This window comes from Saccopteryx leptura, chromosome 8, assembly GCF_036850995.1.
Source record: "Saccopteryx leptura isolate mSacLep1 chromosome 8, mSacLep1_pri_phased_curated, whole genome shotgun sequence".
Classification (NCBI taxonomy): Eukaryota; Metazoa; Chordata; class Mammalia; order Chiroptera; family Emballonuridae; genus Saccopteryx; species Saccopteryx leptura.
In genome coordinates this window covers 84,106,816-84,133,785 of record NC_089510.1, presented here as the reverse complement: position 1 = coordinate 84,133,785, position 26,970 = coordinate 84,106,816, and the positions used below count along the sequence as shown (strand labels likewise).

Here is a 26,970-nt window from a genome sequence, read left to right as displayed (position 1 = left end):
GACTGGGGCGGAGTGCTCGGGAGGAATCTCTCCAGGGCCCCATGTGCCGGGCAGACCTGCCACCTAGGAGGCATGGTGTGGGGCAGAGGCAGCCACAGGGCGGGCTGGCTTATACTCCTTTCTCTCCTGCGTTAGGATTCCGTCTGAGTCCTCCCCAGGGTTCTGTACAACTAGGATGGGTGAGGGTGGGAAGCTACCTCAGGTGGATGTCTCTGAATTTTCCATGATGTTACTTACACATCAGGTTTTTGGGGACATTCATATAAGTTCCGGAAGTTTACTTGAAAAAAAAATATTTTACAGTATATTATTTCCCTTTTTATTTTAGTAAAAATTTTATCCCATACACAGAAGAGGAATTGCCAGGTCATAAAGCAGTTCCATTTTAAGTTTTTTGAGGAATCTCCATACTGTTTTCCACAGTGGCTGCACCAGTCTGCATTCCCACCAGCAGGGCATGGGGGTTCCTATTTCTCTGCAATGTCGACAATACTTGTTTGTAGATTTATTGATAGCCATTCTGACAGGTGTGATATATCTCACTGTAGTTTTAATTTGCATTTCTCTGATGATTAGTGATGTTGAGCATCTTTTCATAGGTCTATTGGTCATCTGTAGGTCCTCTTTGGAGAAGTGTCTATTCAGGTCCTTTGCCCATTTTTGAATTAGATTGGAGTTTCTTGTTGTTGAGTTGTATACTGTTTTTTTTTTTTTTTTTTTTTTTTTATAAATTTAGGATATTAATCCCTTATCGAATGTATCATTGGGGAATAAGTTTTCCCACTCAATGAGGTGTCTTTTCATTTGTTGCTGCTTTCCTTTGTTGTGCAAAAACTTTTTAGTTTGATGTAGTCCCATTTGTTTATTTTTTCTTTTGTTTCTTTTGCTCAAAGAGAGATATGTCAAAAAAAATATTGCTATGCGAAATATCTGAGATTTTACTGTCTACGTTCTCTTCTAGGATTTTTGTTTCAAGTCTTACATTTAAACCTTTAATTCCTTTTGAGTTTGTTCTTGTATGATATATGGTGTAAGTTGGTGGTCTCATTTGTTTTTCTTTTGCACGTATCTGCCCAATTTTCCCAACACTGTTTATTGAATAGACTACATTTAGCCCATTCTTGCCACCTTTGTTAAATACTAATTGACCATAAAGGCATCGATTTATTTTTGGGCTCTCTATTCTATTGCATTGATCTATAATATCAGGGGTCGGGAACCTATGGCTCGCGAGCCAGATGTGGCTCTTTTGATGGCTGCATCTGGCTCACAGACAAATCTTTAATAAAAATAATAATGTTAAAAATATAAAGCATTCTCATGTATTATAATCCATTCATTTCCTACTGCTCATGTTCATGGTTGTGAGTGGTTGGAGCCAATCACAGCTGTCCTCTGGGACAACACCAAACTTTTATTAGATAATGCGTAACATACATGGGTCATTGTATAGCTCTCACAGAATTACATTTTAAAATATGTGGCGTTTATGGCTCTCTCAGCCAAAAAGGTTCCCGACCCCTGATCTATATGTCTGTTTTTATGCCAATACCATGCTGTTTTTATTATTATGGCCTTGTAGTGTAGTTTGATATCAAGTGTGATTCCTCCAACTTTGTTCTCCTGTCTCAAGATTACTGTGCCTATTATTTGGGGTCTTTTGTGGTTCCATATAAATTTTTGGAATATTTGAATATTTGTTCTAGTTCTGTGAAACATGCCATTGGTATCTTGATAGGTATTGTGTTTGATTTATACATTGTTTTGGTTAGCAATTTTAATGATGTTAATACTTCCTACCCATGAACATAGTATATGCTTCCACTTATTTGTATGTTCTACAATTTCTTTCTTCAATGTCTTATAATTTTCTGAGTACAAGTCTTTTACCTCCTTGCTTAAATTTATTCAAGATATTTTTCTGATGCAATTGTAAATAAGACTGTTTTCTTAGTTTTTCTTTTGATAGTTCATTATTGATATATAAAAACACAACTGATTTCTGGATATTTATTTTGTATCCTGCTACTTTACTGAATTCATTTATTAGTTCTAGTAGTTTTTTTAGTGGGATCTTTAGTGTTCTCTAAATACAGAATCACGTCATCTGCAAATGACAGTTTTACCTCTTCCTTTCCCATTTGGATGTATTTTTTCTTCTTGTTTAACTGCTATGCTAGGACTTCCAGTACTATGTTGGATAAGAGTGGAAAAAATGGACATCCCTGTCTTCTTCCTGACCATAACAGAGACATTTCTAGCTTTTCTTCATTGACTATGATGTTGCCTGTGAATTTGTCCTATATGGCCTTTACTATGTTGAGGTATGTTCCCTCTATTCCCACTTTGCTGAGAGTTTTTATCATAAATGAGTGCTGGTTTTTATCAAATGCTTTTCCTCATCAAAAATCATCTGATAGGATAATGTGATTCTTATCCTTCATTTTGTTTATGTGGTGCACCATGTTTATTGATTTGTGGATACAGTAACAGCTTTGCATCCCAGGAATGAGTAGCACTTGGTCATGGTGTATGATCTTTTTAATGTATTACTGGATCTGGTTTGCATTATTTTGTTGAGGATTTTAGCATCTATGTTCACCAGGTATATTAGCCTATAATTTTCTTTCTTTGTAGTGTCTTTATCTGGTTTTGAAATAAGGATAATGCAGGCCCATAAAATGAGTTTGGGAGTCTTCCCTCCTCCTGAATTTTTTTGGAATAGTTTGAAAAAGATAGATGTTAGTTCTTCTTTGAATGTTTGGTAAAATTCACCTGTGAAGCTATCCAGTTCAGGACTTTTGTTTCTTGGAAGTTTTTGATTACTGCTTCAATTTCATTAGTTGTAATGTGTCTCTTCTGGCTCTTCCTAATTCAGTCTTAAAAGATTGTATGTATCTAAAAATGTATCTATTTCATTTAGATTGTCCAATTTGTTGGCATATAGTTGTTTGTAATAGTTGTCCCTCGCCATATCACGATTCACTTTTTGTGGTCTCACTGTATCACGGATTTTTAAATTGTATATATCTAATTTTGTATCACAGATTTTTTGCTATATCACAGGATTTTGCATATAGAGGTATTTTAATATATTTATTATATTAATTATTTTTGCTGTAAAATAAGCAAAATAAGTGTTGGAAAGGTTAATAACAGCGTGGGAAAGGTTTATAAGAGTGTGGGGAGGGTTTATAAAGCCTTAAAATATATAAAAACAATAAAATATATAAGGTCACTACTTCATGGATTTTTGCTTATCGTGGGGGCTTCTGGAACCTAACTCCCAGGATGAATGATGGACCACTGTATTTCCTTATAATCACTTGTATTTCTGTGGAGTCAGTTGTTACTTCTCCTTTTTCATTTCTAATTTTATTCATTTGGGTCTTCTCACTTTTTTTCTTGATTTGTTTGGTTAAATGCTTGTCAACCTTATTTACCTTTTCAAAGAACCTGCTCTAGGTTTCATTAATCTTGTGTCATGTTTTTCATTTTTAAACTCTATTTCATTTATTTCTGCTACTATCTTTATTATTTCCTTTCCTGTACTTACTTTGGGCTTTGTTTGTTGTTCTTTTTCTAAGTAAGTGTAATAAAGTTAAGATTGTTTATTTGAGATTTTTCTTGTTTCTTGAGGTAGGTTTCTTGTTACATATTTCACTATTGGGACTATTTTCACTATATCCTACAGATTTGGGGTTGTTGTGTTCTCATTTTCATTTGTTTCAAGGTATCTTTTTATTTCTTTCTTGATCTCATTGTTAACCCAATTATTGTTCAGTAACATGTTATTTAGTTTCCATGTCCTATGTGTTTTTCATTTTCTTTCTTTTCCTTGGAATTGATTTCTAGTTTCAGACCATTGTGGTCAGAGAAGATGCTTTATATGATTTCAATCTCAAATTTTTTGAGACTTGTTTTTTATTCTAACATGTGTTTAGAAAATGTTTCATGCACACTTGGACAGAATGTATATTCTGCTGCTTTGTTGTGAAATGCTCTGAAAATATTAATTAAATCCATCTAATCTGGTGTGTCCTTTAAGGCTGCAGTTTCCATGTTGATTTTTCTGTCTGGAAGATTTATCTGTTGAAGTCAATGGATTATTAAAATCTCCTATTAGACTGTGTTACTGTTGATCTCTCCCTTTATGTCCATCAAGATTTTCTTTATAGATTTAGGTGTTCTTATGTTGAATGCATAATGTTTACAAGGGTTATATCCTCTTGTTGGATTGATCCTTTTATCATAATGTAGTGTCCTTCTTTGTCTTTTATCATAACCTTTATTTTCAAGTCTATATTGTCTGATAGAAGTATTGCTACCCTAGTTTTTTAAAATTTCCATTTGCATGAATTATCTTTTTCTATCCCTTTACTTTTAGTCTCTGTGTATCTATCATTTTGAGGTGGGCCTCTTGTAGACAGCATATATATGGGTCTTGTTTTCTTATCCATTCAGCTACCCTATGTCATTTAATTGGGGCATATAAACCATTTACATTTTAAGTGATTAGTGGTTGGTACATATTTACAGTAAGTCCCTGAGTTACAAACATCTGACTTACATACAACTTGTACTTATAAATGGAGCATCATAAGGGCTATTGGTAATCAACTGCAGTTGGACATCAGTGAAAATGATATCATAGAGTTACTCAACTCCCATGGCAAAGAACTAATGAATGAAGACCTTATGGAACAAGATGGCTTAGGCATCTGGCTTGATGATAACATTTAAAGAAGAAAACAGGGATCTAAACCCTCCAGAAATGAAATAGTTTTTTATAAAAGTGTTAGCTGATGATTTTTGTCTCATTGAATCAGGAATGGCAAAGTCAGAGGAGCAAGATTCTGATACCGGACAGGTTCATCAAAGTTTACCATACAGTTACCGGAGGCCTGAGATGCTACAGGGCCATTTACGATGAGAAACAGACAAGCTCTGTACAAACCTCCCTGATGCCTACTTCAGGAAACTGACTCCAGCTGCAGGCTCAGACCCTGATTCCCTAACACCAGTCCATCCTCTCCACAAGTCCACTATCTTCTGCGTCATCCAAGATTGTTTAAGGTTGTAATTGAAAATGTTTTTTTAAGTATTTATATGCACAGAAATGTAGAAATAAATACTACGTAAAAACAAACATCTAAGATGCATTTAATAGGTAAAGGTACCTGTTCCAATTTACATGCATATTTAACTTGAGAACAAACCCATGGAGCCTCTCTCATTTGTAACCCGGGGACTGCCTGTATCGCCATTTTACTCTTTATACCTGTGTTCCTCTGTTGTTACTGTTGTTGTTTTTCTTCCTCTTCATGAAGATGTTTTAACATTTTTTTAAGTAAGAGGAGGGGAGACAGTGAGATAGACTCCTGTATGTGCCCCAACAGGACCAAAGCTAGAGTACTGAGCTACTTTTAGTGCCTGAGGCTGACACTCTTGGACAATCGGAGCTATCCTCAGTGCCTGGGGCCACACTCGAACCCATTGAGCCACTGGCTATAGGAGAAGAGGGAGAGAAGAGGAAGAGGGAGAAGGAGAGAAGCAGATGGTCACTTCTCATGTGTGCCCTGACTGGGAATAGAAACTGAGAGGTCCATATGCTGGGCTGATGCTCTATCCACTGAGCCACTGGCCCAAGCCAACACTTTTTTTAATATTGGTTTGGTGGCAATGAACTTCTTTAGCTTTTTTTTTTTTTTTGGTCTAGGAAGCTCTTTATTTCTTCTTTAATTTAAAATTGATAGTCTTGCTCAATAAAGAGTCTTGGTTGTAGGTCCTTGTTTTTCATCATTTTGAATATTTCAAACATCCTTTCTGGCCTGAAATGTTTCTGTTGAGATATCAGCTGTCTTTTTCTTCCTGCTTTTAAGATTCTCTCTTAGCCTGACCAGGCGGTGGCGCAATGGATAGAGGGTCAACCTGGGATGCTGAGGACCCAAGTTCAAAACCCTGAGGTCACCAGCTTGAGCGCAGACTCATCTGGCTTGAGCACAGGCTCACTAGCTTGAGTGTGGGGTCTCTGGCTTTAGTGTGGGATCATAGACCTGACCCCATGGTTGCTGGCTTGGGACAAAGGTCACTGACTTGAGCAAGGAGTCACTGGCTTAGCTTGAGGAGGGAGCAAGCCTCCCTCCTGCTTTGAGAAGGGAGAAACCAGAAAAATATAAGGGAAAAGAGCCAGCAGGAATAACTGAGTCAGCAAGTTATAAATTAACTACATCCCATAGTTCTCTAAATGTTTGCTTAGAGCCATTTGCAATACAAAGCAAGAAAGCAGGATCTGTATATAGCTATGACCAGTGATCTGGAAACCCCTTCCTCCTTGCTTACCTCCCCTCTCCTTGAATCCTGGGAAACCTTAAACAAAAGAATCACATGCCCATTGCTTAGACACTGTAAAGGTATATAAACTGTAAGAAAATCTAATTTGGGGAGCTTATGCTTTGGTGCTACTAACCCCACATGCTCCACTGGCTACTAATAAATTCTCCTTCCTTTGTTAACTAAGTTGTCTGAATGTCTCCTCCATTGGGGTCTGATTTTCCTTCAACAAGCTAGAACCCCCCCTCCCAGTCAAGGCACATATAAGAAAGCAATTAATGAACGCCTGAAAGTGCCATAACTGCGAGTTGATGCTTCTCATCTCTCATTTCCTGTCTGTCCCTGTCTGTTCCCCCCTTCTCTCACTCTTGCTAAAAACAAACAAAAAGATTCTCTATTTGACTTTAACTTTTGTCATTTTACTTTTTTGTCATTTAACCTTTGTTATTTTTTTAAGTATATCTTTTTTTTAAAGATTTTATTTATTCATTATAGAGAAGAGAGAGAGAGAGAGAGAGAAAGAGAGAGAGAGAGAAGGGGGGGGGGGAAGAGCAGGAAGCATCAACCATATGTGCCTTGACCAGGCAAGCCCAGGGTTTTGAACCGGCAACCTCAGCATTTCCAGGTTGATGCTTTATCCACTGCGCCACCACAGGTCAGGCTAACCTTTGTCATTTTGATATATCTTGGTTTGGGCCTTTTGTTTAGGACTCTCTGTGCTTCTTAGATTTGTATGTCTTTTTCCTTCACCAGGTTAGGGAACTTTTTGGTCATTATTTCTTCAAATTGGTTCTAAATCTCTTATTCTTTCTCTTTTCCTTCTGGTATCCCTTTATATGAATGTTGTTATGCTTCATGTTGTCCCAAGGTTTCCTTAAACTAATCTAATTTTTTAAAATTCTTTTTTCTTTTTCCTGCCCTGATTGGGTTTTTTCTGCTATCTTGTCTCAAATCACTGATTTGCTCCTCTGCTTCATTCAACCTACAGTCTATTCCTTCAGGGATATTCTTAATTTCTGACTTTTTTTTATGGTTTCTATGTCCTTTTTTGCTTGCTGTCTCTTTGTTGAAGTTCTCACTAAGTTCCTTGAGCATCCTTTGTAGGGTTGATGCTGGACATGGCCTTTCCCTCCCCCAGCTACGTGAAGCAGTGGTCACAGATTCCGGCCTTGGGTCATGAGATTAAAGTGTCAAACTGAAACTAAGGTTTTCTAAGAACAATGGAACTGAGTTACCTGATATGTATCAAGGAGGGGCAATACAGAACAGGTATACCCTTTCCCCTACCCCTACTTACCTGCTTGTTAGACAAAAATTTCTCTTTAGTAACCACCCAAGGCTTATCAGGAACTTTCACTGACCAGCCACCATCGATGCTGCTCCCGTATGTAAGTAATAAAGGCTGCTCCATCTGGTCCTCCTTGTGGGGTTTTTTTTTTTTTTTTGGAATCCCACAACACCAGATCCATTTTCTTGGTCTGGACCTTCTGCATCAAAATCCTTATAACTGTGTTTTAAACTTTATATCCGATATATTTCTTTTTTTTTTCTTTTTTTTTTTTTTTTTTTTAAATAAATTTTTATTAATGGTAATGGGATGACATTAATAAATCAGGGTACATATATTCAAAGAAAACATGTCTAGGTTATTTTGTCATTAAATTATGTTGCATACCCCTCGCCCAAAGTCAGATTGTCCTTCGCCACCCTCTATCTAGTTCTCTGTGCCCCTCCCCCTCCCCCTAACTCTCCCCCTGTCCTCCCTCCCCCCACCCCTGGTAACCACCACACTCTTGTCCATGTCTCTTAGTCTCATTTTTATGTTCCACCAATGTATGGAATCATGTAGTTCTTGTTTTTTTCTGATTTACTTATTTCACTCCTTATAATGTTATCAAGATCCCACCATTTTGCTGTAAATGATCTGATGTCATCGTTTCTTATGGCTGAGTAGTATTCCATAGTGTATATGTGCCACATCTTCTTTATCCAGTCTTCTATTGAAGGGCTTTTTGGTTGTTTCCATGTCTTGGCCACTGTGAACAGTGCTGCAATGAACATGGGGCTACATGTGTCTTCACGTATCAATGTTTCTGAGTTTTGGGGGTATATACCAAGTAGAGGGATTGCTGGGTCATAAGGTAGTTCTATTTGCAGTTTTTTGAGGAACCACCATACTTTCCTCCATAATGGTTGTACTACCTTACAGTCCCACCAACAGTGAATGAGGGTTCCTTTTTCTCCACAGCCTCTCCAACATTTGCTATTACCCGTCTTGTTGATCATAGCTAATCTAACAGGTGTGAGGTGGTATCTCATTGTAGTTTTGATTTGCATTTCCCTAATAACTAATGAAGCTGAGCATTTTTTCATATATCTGTTGGCCATTTGTATCTCTTCCTGGGAGAAGTGTCTATTCATGTCTTCTTCCCATTTTTTTATTGGATTGTTTGTTTGTTTGTTGTTGAGTTTTATGAGTTCTTTGTAAATTTTGGAAATTAGGCCCTTATCTGAGCTGTTGTTTGAAAATATCATTTCCCATTTAGTCGGCTGTCTGTTTATTTTTATATCAGTTTCTCTTGCTGAGCAAAAACTTTTTATTCTGATGTAGTCCCATTCATTTATCTTTGCCTTCACTTCTCTTGCCATTGGAGTCAAGTTCATAAAATGTTCTTTAAAACCTAGGTCCATGAGTTTAGTACCTATGTCTTCTTCTATGTACTTTATTGTTTCAGGTCTTATATTTAGGTCTTTGATCCATTTTGAATTAATTTTAGTACACCGGGACAGGCTGTAGTCGAGTTTCATTCTTTTGCATGTGGCTTTCCAGTTTTCCCAACACCATTTGTTGAAGAGGCTTTCTTTTCTCCATTGTGTGTTGTTGGCCCCTTTATCAAAGATTATTTGACCATATATATGTGGTTTTATTTCTGGGCTTTCTATTCTGTTCCATTGGTCTGAGTGTCTATTTTTCTGCCAATACCATGCTGTTTTGATTATTGTGGCCCTATAATATAGTTTAAAGTCAGGTATTGTAATGCCCCCAGCTTCATTCTTTTTCCTTAGGATTGTTTTGGCTATTCGGGGTTTTTTATAGTTCCATATAAATCTGATGATTTTTTGTTCCATTTCTTTAAAAAATCTCATAGGGATTTTGATGGGAATTGCATTAAATTTGTATATTGCTTTGGGTAATATGGCCATTTTGATTATATTTATTCTTCCTATCCAAGAGCAAGGAATATTTTTCCATCTCATTGTATCTTTTTCGATTTCCCTTAACAATGCTTTGTAATTTTCATTATATAGGTCCTTTACATTCTTTGTTATGTTTATTCCTAGGTATTTTATTTTTTTTGTTGCAATCGTGAAGGGGATTATTTTTTTGAGTTCGTTTTCTAATATTTCATTGTTGGCATAGAGAAAGGCTATGGACTTCTGTATGTTAATTTTGTATCCTGCGACCTTACTGTATTGGTTTATTGTTTCTAATAATCTTTTTGTGGAGTCCTTCGGGTTTTCGATGTATAGGATCATATCATCAGCAAAAAGTGATACCTTTACTTCTTCTTTTCCAATATGGATGCCTTTTATTTCTTTGTCTTGTCTGATTGCTCTGGCCAGAACTTCTAGCACCACGTTAAATAAGAGTGGAGAGAGTGGACAACCCTGTCTTGTTCCTGATTTAAGGGGGAAAGCCTTCAGTTTAGTGCCATTTAATATGATGTTAGCTGATGGTTTATCATATATGGCCTTTATCATGTTGAGATATTTTCCTTCTATACCCATTTTGTTGAGAGTCTTAAACATAAAATTGTGTTGTATTTTATCAAAAGCCTTTTCTGCGTCTATTGATAAGATCATGTGGTTTTTGTTCTTTGTTTTGTTGATATGGTGTATTACGTTAACCGTTTTGCGTATGTTGAACCATCCTTGAGATTCTGGGATGAATCCCACTTGATCATGATGTATTATTTTTTTAATATGTTGTTGTATTCGGTTTGCCAGTATTTTGTTTAGAATTTTAGCATCTGTATTCATTAGAGATATTGGTCTGTAGTTTTCTTTCTTTGTGCCATCCTTGCCAGGTTTTGGTATGAGGGTTATGTTGGCCTCATAAAATGTGTTCGGAAGTATTGCTTCTTCTTCAATTTTTTGGAAGACTTTGAGTACAATAGGAAACAAGTCTTCTTTGAATGTTTGATAGAATTCACTAGTATAACCGTCTGGGCCTGGACTTTTATTTTTGGGGAGGTTTTTAATAGTTTTTTCTATTTCCTCCCTGCTGATTGGTCTGTTTAGGCTTTCTGCTTCTTCATGACTCAGTCTAGGAAGGTTGTATTGTTCTAGGAATTTATCCATTTCTTCTAGATTGTTGTATTTGGTGGCATATAATTTTTCATAGTATTCTACAATAATTCTTTGTATATCTATGATGTCTGTGGTGATCTCTCCTCTTTCATTTTGGATTTTATTTATTTGAGTCCTGTGCCTTTTTTCCTTGATGAGTCTTGCCAAGGGTTTGTCAATTTTGTTGACCTTTTCAAAGAACCAGCTCCTTGTTTTATTGATTTTTTCTATAGTTTTTCTGTTCTCTATTTCATTTATTTCTGCTCTGATTTTTATTATCTCCTTTCTTCGGCTGGTTTTGGGTTGTCTTTGTTCTTCTTTTTCTAGTTCCTTAAGGTGTGACGTTAAGTGGTTTACTTCGGCTCTCTCTTGTTTGTTCATATAGGCCTGAAGTGATATGAACTTTCCTCTTATTACTGCTTTTGCTGCATCCCAGAGATTCTGATATGTCGTATTTTCATTTTCATTTGTCTGTATGTATCTTTTGATCTCTGCGCTTATTTCTTCTTTGACCCATTCATTTTTTAGAAGTATGTTGTTTAGTTTCCACATTTTTGTGGGTTTTTCCCCCTCTTTTTTGCCGTTGAATTCTAGTTTCAAGGCTTTATGATCAGAAAATATGCTTGGTACAATTTCAATTTTTCTAAATTTGCTGATATTGTCTTTGTGGCCCAACATATGGTCAATTCTTGAGAATGTTCCATGTACACTAGAGCAAAATGTATACTCTGTCGCTTTGGGATGAAGTGTCCTGTAGATGTCTATCATATCCAGGTGTTCTAGTATTTCGTTCAAGGCCACTATATCTTTATTGATTCTCTGTTTGGATGACCGATCTAGAGCCGTCAGCGGAGTATTGAGGTCTCCAAGTATGATTGTATTTTTGTTAGTTTTTGTTTTAAGGTCAATAAGTAGCTGTCTTATATATTTTGGTGCTCCTTGGTTTGGTGCATATATATTAAGGATTGTTATGTCTTCTTGATTCAGTGTCCCCTTAATCATTATGAAGTGACCATTTTTGTCTCTGAGTACTTTTTCTGTCTTGTAGTCAGCATTATCAGATATGAGTATTGCTACACCTGCTTTTTTTTGGGTGTTGTTTGCTTGGAGTATTGTTTTCCAGCCTTTCACTTTGAATTTGTTTTTATCCTTGTTGCTTAGATGTGTTTCTTGTAGGCAGCATATAGTTGGATTTTCTTTTTTAATCCATTCTGCTACTCTGTGTCTTTTTATTGGTAAGTTTAATCCATTTACATTTAGTGTAATTATTGACACTTGTGGGTTCCCTACTACCATTTTATAAATTGCTTTCTGTTAGTTTTGTATCTAGTTTGATTCTTCTCTTTTGTTTTTCTATCATTTGTTTCTGTTTGTTTGTGTTCCATACTTCTTTCCTCTGTTGCTACCTTTTTTAAGTCATGTGTTTTTGTGGTGGTTTTTTCAAGGGTGGTTACCATTAAGTAATGAAAAGGGTACCTACCATATTCATTGTAGTACCCTATCTTATAAGTATTTCTGCACTTCATCGTCCTTTGCTACTGTTAATCTCCATTCTCTCCCCCCCCTTTTTTTTTTCTTTGTTGTCACAGTTTAAGTTTGGTTTTATTGTGTTCTTGGTGGAGCTGTTACTTGTGGTGTTGTTTTCTTTTGTTCTTTGAATCTGGTTGGAAAACCCCCTTTAGTATTTCCTGGAGTGGGGGCTTTCTCGTGATAAATTCTCTCATCTTTTCTGTATTTGTGAATGTTTTTATATCTCCTTCATACTTGAAGGATAGCTTTGATGGGTATAGTATTCTTGGCTGAAAGTTCCTCTCTTTCAGGGCCTTAAATATTGGGGTCCACTCTCTTCTAGCTTGTAGAGTTTCTGCTGAGAAATCTGATGATAATCTAATAGGCCTTCCTTTATATGTTGTACTCTTCTTTTCCCTGGCTGCCTTGAGAATTTTTTCTTTGTCATTGGTTTGTGTCATCTTTATTATGATGTGCCTTGGAGTGGGTTTGTTGGGGTTAAGAAAACTCGGTGTTCTGTTTGCTTCTTGAACTTGAGGCTTTAGTTCTTTCCACAGGCTTGGGAAGTTCTCGTCTATTATTTGTTTGAGTATATTCTCCATTCCATTTTCTTTCTCTTCTCCCTCTGATATACCTATTATTCTTATGTTATTCTTTCTGATGGAGTCAGATAATTCCTGTAGGGCTTTCTCGTTTTTTATTATTTTTGAGTCTCTTTCTTCTTCTCTCTGTTGTGCCTCAAGTTGTTTGTCTTCTATTTCACTAATCCTATCTTCAATCTGGGTTGTTCTGCTAGCTAAGCTTGTTACCTCATTTTTCAGCTCGTGAATTGAGTTTTTCATTTCTGTTTGATTTGTTTTTATAGTTTCAATTTCCTTGGTAATATATTCTTTGTGTTCATTGAGTTGTTTTCTGATCTCCCTATATTGCCTTTCCGTGTTTTCTTGTATATCTCTGAGTATTTTTAAGATTTCTATTTTAAATTCTCTGTCATTTAGCTCCAAGGCTTCCAATATGTTAAGTCTTTTCTCCATAGATTTTTCCACATCTATTTGTGTTACCTCTCTTTCTTTTGTATCCATAATATTCGATTTCCTCTTTCTTATTGGCATCTGCGGGTGGTCTTGTTGATAGCACTAATTAGAATTAATAAAGAGTAAAAAGTAAAAAACAAAAACAAAAACAAAAACAAAAAAAACAAAACAAACAAACAAACAAAAAAAAAACAAAAAAAAAACAAAGGGTAAAACACCCCACAAAAAAAAAAAAAAGCAGTAATAATTTATTATTTCCCCCTTTTTTTTTTCTTTGTTCTCCTTCCCTCCTCTCCCCTCCTCAGGGAAATATCGTGCCTATAATGGAGGGCCTGGTTTGCGGTGAAGAGTTCAAGGGGGCAAAAAAAAATAAATAAATAAATAAAAATAAAAAAAAAGGGAAGAAAATCTTAGACAAGCATAAGTTGATCTGCCTGCGGGTGACGGTCAACCAAGAGATATAATGAGAGGGACAAGAGGGAACCAGAAAAAAGGACAAAAAAAAAAAAGGAATAATCAAGAGGAAAAAATAAAAATAATAAGTAAAAATACGTTGTATTAAGTGGAGCAAAGACCAAATACAATGGAGACCTTGGTTTGGGAGGACCCAAAATGCCACTAAAACAAACCAACCAGAAAAAAACAAAAACAAAACCGAAAAAGAAAAACAAAGCCAAAAAAAAAACCTTGAGTCCCAAATTAACTAATTTGTTCGTGATTTGAGGATTAAATGGGAGGAAAGTAAAACGAGAAAAGAAAAAACGAATAGAAAGGAAAAAATAAGAAAAAGTGAAAAACGAAGGAAGAAATAAAAAAGGAAGAGAAAAAAACAAAATAAGGCAAAAAAAACAAAAGAGGAGAGAGTGAGAATTAAGTGTCCTGGAGTATAACCCCAAAGGAGGGTGAGGATGAAGGAGAGAAATAAAATGTAACACTTATGGGTAGTGTAGTTCAAGAAAAGGGAAGCATAAGATGGGCAGAGAATAGAAGGGCTGAGGTGGAGGAAATAAAGGCAATAAGATAGAAGGAACAAACAACAACAACTACAAAAAAAAAAACAACCAACAAACAGTGGAACAAGCTGCAAAGTCTGTGGATTTTTCCTGATTTTGAGATGTCAACCTCTTCCTCCTTCTCCTCTCTCCCTCTTCCCGGTCGGCGACTCTGCACCCCAGGCCCTGCCCCTGCGCCACACCCAGGCAGGGACTTGCAGTTGATGGGGTTCTATGGCAATGTCACACAATTGGCTTTATTCTTGTTGGTAGTCAAGGCCTGCCGGCGTCTGCAGGGTCTAACGACGAGAGAGTTCGCCTTCGTGGATTCTCTCTCCCAGTCCCCCCCTCCTGAACCAGCAGCCTGGCGATCCAGCCCCAAGGCTGCCACTGCTTCTGCCTGGGGAGTAAGAGGCTCAAAGAGCTGGGAAATCCCCACTCTATCCCCACTCAGTGCAAGGCTCTGGGAAGGGCTCTGACAGTCAGGGCCTCCAGTGTAATCAGGCGGGGGTGGGAGTCAATTGTTATCAAGGTGATTGTTCAACGCCTAGCATTCCGTTGGACCTCTCAACCCAGGCTTTCCACACTTTGTAGCCTGTTTTGGCCGGTAAAAAGAGGCACTAGTCTCTGCTTGCGACTAGTGTGGTATAGATCTTATTATCTGCCAAGTCCTTCTTGTTAGCGTTTATCCCTAAATATGGAGGCTCTATCAATCAGAAGTTGCCCCCGCCCCTTTAGCGAGAGGCACCAAAAAATATCACGCCTCTTGTCTTGGGTCGGTGAACTGAGAGAGATCTTATCAATTAGAACCGAGGGTGCGCAGATTTCACGGGTTAAGTTAATTTTAGTAATTGGGTCGCAGCTGTGCTCCCGAAGGTATTTCAGGCTGCCTGCGCGCGCCCCTCCCCCAACGCTTGATTGTTAGCTTGAATGGCTGGGTGAGGTGCCCCGCCCGCGGAGAGAATCTCCCAAGTAGGGAATACCGCCCTGGGGCCTCTCCCGCTCCCCGTGCGCGGGCCGCTGGGAACGTTAGCAGTGCTCGGTCTGCAATGCTCGGTCTGCAATCAGACCGGGAGCGCGCCAGCGGCTGTTTGCCGCTGGCTCTGCAACCGACCCACCGCTCGCGGTGGCGGCGGCGGCGGCGGTTTCCGAGTGCGGGATGACTTACCACCGGCGCACTTTCTCGCGGCTTGAATGAACGTCCCTGCGGTAGCTTCCTCCACACCCTCGTCTCTCAGATTCGAGTGATAACAGTCCTTTTGCTTTCAGTTTGCTCCGAAGATAAATTTTCCTGTTTCTAGTTGATAAATTTGTTGTGATTTTGGGGAGATCTGTCGGACGCGCTGCTCACGGCGCCATTTCCGTGACGTCACTCCCCGATATATTTCTTATCTCCATTTTTTTAAACTCTTTTTCTGGAGATTTCCCCCATTCTTCCATTTGGGGCATGTTTGTCTCCCCAATTTGAATACTCTTTGTGTTTATTTCTATGTATCAGATAGATTGTCTATGACTCCCAATCTTGGTAGGGTGGCCCCTATGTAGCAGATGTCCTATGAAACCCAGTGGCATAGTCTCCCTTGATCTCTTGATCTGGGTGTTCTAGGCATATTCCTTGTATGGGTTATATGGGCCCTCCTGTTGTAACTGAGTCTTAATTGCTATTGGCTCATTTGTGTGTGGGGTCAACCTTCAGGCTGGCTGACTGTGAGGACTGACCCTGACAATAGTGTACAAGCTGCTGTGCAGGTACTGACCACATGATGCAGAATTTGCCTCAGCAGTATCTTGTCCCTGCCAAGATCTAAGATCTCCCTTTGGATATGCCACTTGTGAAGCTAATTGGATCCTGCTCTGATGAAACTGGCCACTGCCTGTGTTGGTTTTAGAACCTCTTGAGAGGGACTCTGGTGCTGGTCAAAATCAGACACTTCCTGTGACTGGCCCGGGGCAACCTTGTTTGGAGCCACAAAGCAATCCACAGTTTGTGGCTGTATCTGCTGGACCTGCGTGTACACAGGAAATACCAGGATGCACACCAAAGCCTGCTTTTATCAGTTCTGGACCCAGGGGCAAATCAACAAAAGTCCCAAGAAACCCCAAGATCTGCCTTTGCCTGCTTGCTGCCTATTAGGCTTAGTCACTTAAAGAGCCTCTGGGGGTATTCTAGTTGCATAGGTAGTTTCTCAGTGAGTCATTCAATATGGACAAGTGGTGTTCACCAGATTCATACAGGTTCAAACTCAGTCCTAGTGTTGGATCTGAAGCCATTCAGCAAATGTCCCAGGGGATATCAAATCTAGCTGCCACCGGCCAGGTGCCTGCAGGCCTTTGTGAGACAGCAGGGTCTCAAGAATCATCAGGGTGAGGCCAGATGAGTTTAACAGGCCCAAATAAACCAAGAAGTAGCCATGTGAAGAGATAGCTCTGCATTGGTTAGGTATATGAGGGGGAAATGGCTTCCCAGCCTAGAGCCACACAACTCAGTCTGTCTAAGACTGTGTTAGGAGCCCAAGCTCAATAGGGTGGGGCCACTGGAAGAGGGTGAGGCTTGTGGGTCTCCTGTGAGGGGGTACCAGTCAGGCTTGGCAGAAGGTGGGAGAAGTGGCCCCAACTCCAGAGCCATACAACTGAGTCTGTTCCAGATTCTGCCCAGTCCTTGGCAGGATGGAGCCACCAGGAATTGAGAAGATGGGGCTACAGTGTCTCCCATGAGGGGGATGTGCTAGTTAGTTGACAGGAAAGTGGGGGGAATGGCCACCATCCCAAAACCACACCACTCAGTCACTGATACCCCATGAGTCTGCCCACACCTCTATACCATGGCTGAGGCAGCTGGCTCCTCAGCAGGGTGTGAGCTCCACGGGGTGGGGACAACAGAAAGTCCAGAGGGTGCTAAGTGTTCCCCCAGGCTGATGCTGTAAGGAGCGAAGTATTTCACCCAAGAAAGATGATATCTGCAGTAGGGGGTAGTGACCCAGGACAGGGGTCCCAGTGGCTGGTCCCTTAGCTCTCTCCCTAGGACCACAAACCCTGGTCTCTCCTCACTGGATTCCAGTCTGCTCCACCCTTCCTCCACCAAGCCCAGGGTGAGTGGCAGAGAATGATATTTTGTTCATTGGCACTTTAGGAAGGTGTCTGTTTCTAGCAGACTCTTGTCTCTATCTGGCACAAAGAATTCCCACTCATTTTCATGGCCTGATGTTATGTGTGTGCCTCTTTTGGCTCTGGTGCTCTGTCTGGGGATCCTAGTGTGAGGTTGAGACCTCACACTTCTTAGGGGGAGCCTTTGCATGTGAGACATCTCCCCAGTTCCTCAATTGCTGCCGGTGGAAGCAGGACCAGCCCATTTTATAGCTCCACCCTTCCTACTGGTCTCAATGTGGCTTCTTTTATAAATCCTTGATTACGAGACTTCTCTCCACTTAGTCTTCAGTTGGTTGTTTAGGTTCATGTATATTTTAGTTGTAATTCCAGTTTGGTCCTGGGAGGAAGTGAGTAAAACACTCACCTCATATGCTGCCATCTTGGATCTCCCTATTGTCCATCTTCTTTGCTATAGCCATCCAGTGGGTATAAAGTTCTAGCTCAATGTGGCTTCGGTTTACATTTCCGTAATGACTAGCAATGTCAAGCATTTTTACATGTGCCTATTAGCCATTTGTATATGTTCTTGGGCTGGCCAATTTTTGAGTCCTATTGTACACCAGGTTTTTATGTATATAGTTTTTACACTCTGCCTACAAGTTTAGATTTGAGGAAAATGTTTAAACAGATGATAAAAACTTAGAATTTAAAATAACTTAAAATTTTCTCTGCTATGACTTTCAAAGGATTTATAATTAATTTATAATTCATTTTAAAACTAGTATGAAAAAACTTCCCTAATATCCAGTTTATTAAAACAAATACACAAAATTCCTTAGTCCTACCTTCTTGACCACCGGTAGCAGGCTCTTCCCTGACCACAACAATTCAAGCCCGGTATCCTGTGTCCCCCGGATCTCTTCATTATCATGCCTTCTCTGAAAAAGATATCAAGTTAACCCATCATCTTCAAATTTCCAATACATTCTTAGCTGACACAGCCTTGCACTTGGAACTAAATACCTGTTTCATTCTCACATGCCTTTCCTCCCCACTCTTTCCTCTCTCATTTTGAAATAGCTTAGCACTATATTTGCTAGACTGAATACTGTAGCAGCTAATTTTTAAAGCACTCTGGTCGATGTAGACCTGTTGAATTTGGGAGCAGCATAATTGTGCTGTGCACACTGCAGGATCTTACGCATCCTGGCTTCTAGCTCTAAAAGCTCAGCATTCCCTCTAATCATTGTAACAGCCTGGAAAAATCCTCACATTGCCAAGGGCTGCCATAAGGATGGTCCAGCTGCTGTTCAGATCATAAGAGGTGCCAACCCATGGTTTCCAACACATTTCTGCATCCCTATACCTACAGTGTTAAGACCAAGCCATGTCAAAGGAAGTAGAGCAAAGGCTTGTAGCTTTGGTAGAAGAAAGATCTTGATTTTGAAATATGTGAAAACCAAGAACAAGAATAATGGCTAAACAAAGAAATATTTTAAAACAATTACTAACAATGATCTTTACTAAAAATAGTTAAGCTCAAGCTCCCCTATTGTGAAGGAAAATAATCCTTAAGTAAATTTCAATCTTGTTACATAATATGCATTTTGCACAGTATTATTTTTAGTCGTGAAAATTAATGATAAACAGCTAACTTCTTTAAGTGACTAGAAGAAGAAATCTTGAATATATAATTTTTTAAACATTGAGGTATAACTGACATACAACATTAGTTTTAGGTATACAACCCAGTGATTCAATTATTTGTATATAATGTAAAGTGACTGATCACAATAAGTCTAGCTAACCTCCATTACTATAGTTACAATATTTTCTTGTGATGAAACTTTTAAGATCTACTATCTTAGCAACTTCCAAATACATAATATAGAGTTTGATTTTTATTGCACTCTCTCACTCATTATATACTGCTCACAAAAATGAGGGGATATTTCAAAATGAATATGAAGTGATAAAATATCCCCTCATTTTTGTGAGCAGTATATGTGCTACTTGTATTAAACATTTCAACTGTGTGGTTAGAGGAAATTAGTGCTATAAGCACATAAGAGGGTGGAGCTGTTGCTAGCTACAGCAAGACACCCTGTTTTGTATAAATAGGTGCCCTCCATTGCACCAACTGACTCTGTTGAGAAGAGGCCAGCAGTGAAACCAGGTGAGAGCCATCATCATGGCATGCCAGTAAATCAAATGTAAATGCTTATCAACTCTCACACTTCTTTTTAAAGATCCAACATTGGAACTTACATGCCCTTTGGTCCCAAATCATGGATGAAAGACAGCTGGCTTATACCAAGGAATTCCGCCTGAAAAGAGGCCAAAAATCCATGCTTAAAAAAATCGGGAAAAAACAAATTCTGCATTTAAAAAAAACCACATATTAGGTACTGCAATGTATAAACACATTCGGGGTGCTGGACAGACCACACAGATCAATAACAATGGCATTTCCCTGAGAGAGTACAGGTTAGAAGTATATACGTAATTCTAAAACACAACCAAGAAAGTGTTGTGTGCTCTTACATACAGAAAAAAGTTCTCAAGAAGGTCATGGAGAAAGAATTTACTCCCCAAAGTCTTTCGTGTTTGTTTTTGTTGCTGGGGAAGGGGGATTGTGCGGCACAGTGGACACACAGATAATAGAAAGTTGTGTGAAGAGAGTAGTGCTGGTGCCCGATCTGAAAGCTGGACTAGACTTGGCGTGTGGACATATGGACAGGAGATGAAGAGGGACCTGGAACAGGAGAGGTGAGAGGTCCCAGTGTGCACAGTTGGGCTAGTGAGTCAGACAAGGAGAGGAACAGAAAAGTAAAGGCAAAGTAGGTTGAGGGGAAGGGAGATTGAGGAGGTCTTTGAACATCAGAAATACCTAACTACTCTAATACAAATGTAATAAAATTAATATTAAATAATTAAAAACTAAATAATTAAAAAATGTTAAATTTAATAAGTAATTAGAATATAAAATAATTATAGTTTTAGTGAGTATATAAAGGAGGAGAATTTTTGATCCACCTTAACTATATTATGAGATTAAAAACTAAAATACTATATAATACCATCAACAGTTGACATTTACTGAGTGCTTAATATCTATTATCCCTGTACGAAGCATTTTTCACACATTATCTCAAACCTTTCTGAAAGAGGTGCTATTTTCCCTACTGTACAGAAGAGGAAATTGAGGTTTAGAGCTAAAATAGGCAAACTTTCTCTGCAAATAGTCAGACAGTAAATGTTTTAGGCTTTGTGAACCATAAAGTTAAAGTATTGTATAATGAAAGCAGCCATAGACAAAACATACACGAATAAGCATGGCTGTATTCCATTAAAACTTTATTTATACATTCTGAAATATAAATTCAATATAATTTTATGTCATGAAATATTCTTCTTCTTCTGATTTTCTTCAAAATTTAAAAACGTAAAAACTATTCCTAGCTTGTGCACCACACAAAAATTGACAGTAGGCTAGATTCAGTCCATGGGCCATAGTTTGCCAACCTCTGATTTAGAGAAGTTAAATGAATTGTCCAAGATCACAAAATTAGCAAGGGGTATTTAGAATTAGGTCAGACCAGTCAGTATCCTCAAAAATTAAGCTGCAAGGGCAAAAAGTTTTTCAACATTTATCTTACTCAAACTGAGCAGCTTTATTCTAACCAGGTGAGCACTAGATGGAAACGTGGAGGCACAGAGCGGAAAACCAATGCATGTTATGTAATTCCTAGCATATGCAGAAGGTTGGCCTCATGTCCTCCTTGAAACAACTAGAGTATAACATTATTTTGCTTCCTGTTTACAGAAGTGAACACAGTAAGCCCAGAACTGCCAATGGTCTTAGAACATGTCAATAACAGCCTTACTAGAAAAATCAAAGACAAAAAATATATGCTCCTAGCATCAGGGAGCAGAGAAGAGACCAGACATGGAGAAATATCCACATCAACAAAGTTCTGAGGGAAGAACCCTAACAGTTACATGTGAAAGTCTTTATAGAGACAGGGTGACTACTTCTTATCTGACATGACATCTCAGAGGAAATAGTACTTGATCTGGGCTTGTAAATGGAATGAACAAACTAAAACACAACAATTTTCTTTTAAATTATTTGTATGTATTTGGAAATATCTAATATTAACCTTGTAAGAAAATTTTACAAATCTCGCAGAGCTGTCAATCCTGCGAGGACCAGTGAGACGCATATATTTCTTTTTTAGGGTTATTTGAGGAAGTACTAAAAATTCAAAAGCACTTAAAAACCACAAATCAAATATATATCCACACTGAATTTTTTATATGTATTTTAAAAGTCAATGTCTTTATATTGATTTGTTGTATAAAACACGGTGATTTGGTATCAGGAATTTTTAATCCTGACTTGTGGAAATGTTCACTACTTGGAAAACATAGTGACACACATTAAAAGTGACCCTGCACACTGAGCCACAGAACCAAAATGTTTTAAAACCCTAAGCCACAACTTTCATTTTATCTCTAGGGAGAGAGAGAAAATGTCAATCCCAGTTCACACTGGGAAACTTCCACAGAGGTGTGACTAACTTATGCCAAGTCCCCGAGCAGCTGGGTGGAAGAATTGGGAATGAAGAGCAAATATCAAGGAAACCACTTATCTAATATCTGGATATTTTTTATTCACATAGCTCTTATCATAGTTGACAAAATTATCTTTGAAATAATTCAGAAATCATAGCTTTAGAATATCATAACAAAATTGTTATGTGTAAAGAATTTCATCTAAGTTAAAAAGTATACATTAGCAATACAGAAAATTGAAAGTTATACATTAATATGAAATTTTAAAATTATCCTAATGGCTTAGTAAAGTTTTACTACAGAGAGATTTCAAGACAGAACTAGCCCTATTATAGAGAAAAAGAAAAATCTCTGGCAATTGTCCCAGTAGAGCCTAAGCTCTACGTCGATCAAGCGTCCCTGATTCGACTTTCCTGTGCAGTGGGACACTCCTGCTTATCAGCAGGGCTGGCAGCCTCTTCGAGACTACTCTTGAGGTGGCTATGAGGATGCTACTGTTAAATGCCGGAGGAAAGACACGACCGACGCACAAATTAGTTGCAATAATCACACAGGCAATTTATTACTCACAAATCCTTTTGGCATGCCTGGGTACAGCTTAAGGGGGCCCGTCAGCATGCTCCTCTTGGCTGGCTTTGGTCAGAGCTCAGAGCGGCATGGAGACAGTCCACATCAACGCTGGAGTCTGGGCGACTACGCAGCAGGGGCCCCTCAGCTTTAGTACCCTTTCTGGCCAATGCCTTCTAACAGGTGTCAATCTACAGGATCATCACCTCAAACCACCTTTTTGGGAGTTCCTCGCAGGGAACCCCCTTTATGTCAATCTACTGAAATGTTTACATTAAATCACTTTTTAAGATGTTCTTATTTTCATTAATTTACAAAGTTAATGTAAATAACACCAAGCCACTTCTTATCTATGTATAACTTCACACACATACTAACTGGGCTCTGCTTGTAAGTCAGAGTCTGTTTATCACAGTACAGAGTTATGGCACTAAGCCACTATATTAATTCCTATTCAATTGGCATAACTTTACTTAATTTTAATAATTATTTTTAATATCCTTTTAATTACTTTTATATGATATATCTTCAATATTTTTATATTTCTATATATTTAATTACTATAACTTTATATTACTACAAAAGCAATAAATATTTTAATACAGATATATCAGATTAGAAGTAAATGTGGAGATGACGTCAGAGTAATGGCGGGGTAGGAAGCGATACCGATAAATCTCCCCCAAAACTCAACAAGATCTTCAACCAGAAACAGAAAAACCTATACTTGGAGCTTCCAGATGCTTCGCAATACACCCAAAGGTATGATTGAGTGAAAAATTGGCTAAATATATAACCAAACCCCGAAGGAAATAGGGAGTAAGAAATGCTCCGCCTTCCTCACTAACCTAAACAGGGCGGCTTTCTCTGGTAACTGTGAATATAGAAACTGAGGCGGGCAAAGGGGGTGAATACATCCAGGCCGCGAAACAAACGGCCGAACCAGGCTGTGGCACGGAGATCCAAGCCGAGGAAAATCTGATCCTGTGGCAACCCGGGCAATACAAGCTAACACTCGCGCCAAACCCAAACAAAGAAAGACAAGCGGCGCGGCCATTTTACCCGGTCTCCTGGCTGGTGCGCAGTTAGTGGGCGAGAGATTTCTTCCTAGGCCCCGGGAGTCAGTGCCCGTGTTGCCTCACGGAGAGGCAGGGTCAGAGGCCTTTCTGTGGGCCGAGGGCAGAGTCTCTGGGCAGCCCCAGCGCCCTGGGAAAGCCACGCATGGGAGGGAGTGAGAACTAATTCCAACGGTGGAGATTTTCCGTGCCGGAGGGTGTTTCATATCCTGGTTTGCGCGCGCAGATAAGGAGTGAGCGATTCCTCCGAGTGCCTCGGCAGTGCATGCCCGTGTTATCGCACAGAGGAGCAGAGTCAGGGGCCTTTGTGCGGGCCAAAGCGGAATCTCGGGCCGCCCCAGCGCCTTGCAAAAGCCGCGCACGGGGACGGAGCGAGACTCAATTCCAACGCTGCAACTTTTCCCTGCGGTTGGGGGTTTCACTCAGAGCGTGAGACTGCTGGACGGATATCCTGGTCTGCGCATGCAGCCAGTGAGTGAGAGTTTCCTCCAAGCGCCCCGGAAGTGGGCACCCGCTTGTGTTACCGGACAGAGTGGCAGAGCCAGAGGTCTTTGAATGGCCGGAAAGCCCGCCTGATTATGCTAGCAGCTCTGACTGACTGAGCCTTACCCAGAGCCCTGTGCTGAGTGGAAATAGAGTGGGGAGTTGCCAGCTCTTTGAGCCTCTTACTATCCAGGCAGAGGCAGCAGCAACCCCATAGCTGGATTATCAGGCTACTAATTGAGGAAGGAAAGACTAGGAGAAAGGCTCTAGGAACACGGACTCTCTCACTGTTGGAGCCTATAAATGCTAATAGCCTAGACTGCCAACGAGACTAAAGCACAATACATGACATTGCCATAGAGACTTATCAACTGCAAACCTCCACATGAGCGTGGCAAAGGGGCAAAACCCGGGGTACAGAGTCACCGACCAGGAAGAGGGAGAGAAAAGAAAAAGCAAGAAGATAACCTCTCAAAATCAAGAATAATCTGCAGACTTTATAACCTATCCCATTTTATTATATTTGTTCGTTTGTTTCTCTTATCTTCATTCTTGATACTTTTTTTTTCCTCCTACAATTTGGCCGATTAACTCTCTACCGGTCTTACTCTCTCCTCTCCTTGAACTACACTACCCATAAGTGTTACATCTCCCATTATCTTTTCTCTTCTCTTCCTTTCTCTCTATGAGGGTTGCACTCCAAAACCCTTAACTCTCTCTCTCTCTCCCCTTTCTTTTTTCTTCTTTTAGTGGTTCCCTCTTTTTTTTCTCTCTCTCTCTCTTTCTTTTCTCCCTCTATATTAGTTTCTTCCTTTCTCCTTTACATCTCCTCTCACTCAAACCTCAATAACAAACAAATTATCTTATCTGGGACTCAAACTTATGTTTGTGGCATTCTGGGGGGTTTTTACTTCACCTTTTTAACTCACTAGCAGTGCTCCCATCCCTGGCTCTCCATATTATCTAGTTCTTGTTCCACTAAATACAATAGTAATTTTGTAATTTGTCCCCCCATTTTTCCGTTTTCCTCTTAATCCTCTCATCATAACTCTTAGACAACCAACACCTAAAAGCAAATCATTTTATTCTTGACCCAAATTTTTTCCTTATTTGCTTTTTGTGGGTCCATACGCTCTTTTTTTTTTTTTTTTTCTTCTTTTTTCTTTTTTTTTTTTTTTTTTTGTTTTTTTGTTTTGTTTGCCCCTTTATTACTTTTCCCCAATTCAGGCCCTCCATCACAGGCATTGTTTGTTATAATTCACAGTCCACCACAAGATTTTAACAAGAAAGAGGGGAGAGGAGAGGAGAGGAAAAAAGGAGGGGGGGAATAATTTCCTTTTTTTTTTTTTTTTTTTTTTTTTTTTTTAATTTTTATTTTATTTTATTTTTCTTTATTTCATTCTTAATTTTTTTTTAAAAAAACAACTTTTTTCGATTTTTTTTATTATTTTTTTTAAACTTTTTATTCTTTATTAAATCTCATTAATACTATCAACAAAACCACCCTCAGATGCCATTAAGGAAGAGAAAATCAAATATCATGGATACAAAAGAAAGAGAGGTAACACAGCTAGATGAGGAAAAATCTATGGAGAAAAAATTTAATATATTGGAAACCTTGGAGCTAAATGACAGAGAATTCAAGATAGAAATCCTAAAAATCCTCCGAGATATACAAGAAAACACAGAAAGGCAATTTAGGGAGCTCAGAAAACAACTCAATGAACACAAAGAATATATGTCCAAGGAAATCGAAACTATAAAAACAAATCAAACAGAGATGAAAAACTCAATTCACGAGCTGAAAAACGAAGTAACAAGCTTAGCTAATAGAACAGGTCAGATAGAAGAGAGGATTAGTGAAATAGAAGACAAGCAACTTGAGGCACAACAGAGAGAAGAAGAAAGAGACTCAAAAATTAAAAAAAATGAGATAGCCCTACAAGAATTATCTGACTCCATCAAAAAGAATAACATAAGAATAATAGGTATATCAGAGGGAGAAGAGAGAGAAAATGGAATGGAGAACATACTCAAACAAATAATAGATGAGAACTTCCCAAGCCTGTGGAAAGAACTAAAGCCTCAAGTTCAAGAAGCAAACAGAACTCCTAGTTTTCTTAACCCCAACAAACCTACTCCAAGGCATATCATAATGAAATTGACACAAACCAACAGCAAAGAAAAAATTCTCAAGGCAGCCAGGGAAAAGAAGAATACAACATATAAAGGAAGGCCCATTAGATTATCATCAGATTTCTCAGCAGAAACTCTACAAGCTAGAAGAGAATGGACCCCAATATTTAAAGTCCTGAAAGAGAGGAACTTTCAGCCACGAATACTATACCCATCAAAGCTATCCTTCAAATATGAAGGAGAAATAAAAACATTCACAGATACAGAAAAGATGAGGGAATTTATCATCAGAAAACCCCCACTCCAGGAATTACTAAAGGGGGTTCTCCAATCAGATACAAAGAACAAAAAAAAACAAAGCCGCAAGTAAAAGCTCCAAGAAGAACACAATAAAACCAAATTTAAACTGTGACAACAACAAAAAGAAAGAGGGGGAGAAGATGGAGATTAACAGTAGCAAAGGACGATGGAATGCAAAAGTACTCACAAAATAGTTCGCTACAATGAACAGGGTAGGGACCCTTTTCATTATTCAAAGGTAACCACCATTGAAAAAACCACCACAGAAGCACATGAGATAAAAAAGATAGCAACAGTGGAAAGATGTATGGAATACAACCAAATAAAAACAAAAGATAGAAAAACAAAAGAGAAGGATCAAACAAGACACAAAACTAACAGAAAGCAAGATATAAAATGGCAATAGGGAACCCACAAGTATCAATAATTACACTAAATGTAAACGGATTAAACTCACCAATAAAAAGGCACAGAGTAGCAGAATGGATTAAAAAAGAAAATCCAACTGTATGCTGCCTACAGGAA

The 26,970-nt window shown here is 38.7% G+C and overlaps 1 protein-coding gene across 6 annotated transcripts in view; it reads right to left on the bottom strand.

Moving 5' to 3' along the window:
• The window catches only part of PLD1 (phospholipase D1), a 337,459-nt gene that overhangs the window by 168,307 nt on the left and 142,182 nt on the right, over positions 1-26,970 (bottom strand). For all 6 annotated transcript variants that reach the window (XM_066347950.1, XM_066347955.1, XM_066347949.1 and 3 more), the window contains 2 exons: positions 19,574-19,632; positions 18,151-18,243 (listed from right to left, as the gene is read on the bottom strand). In XM_066347950.1, the coding sequence (XP_066204047.1) occupies positions 18,151-18,243; positions 19,574-19,632 (152 nt within the window). The remainder of the gene's footprint in view (positions 1-18,150; positions 18,244-19,573; positions 19,633-26,970) is intronic.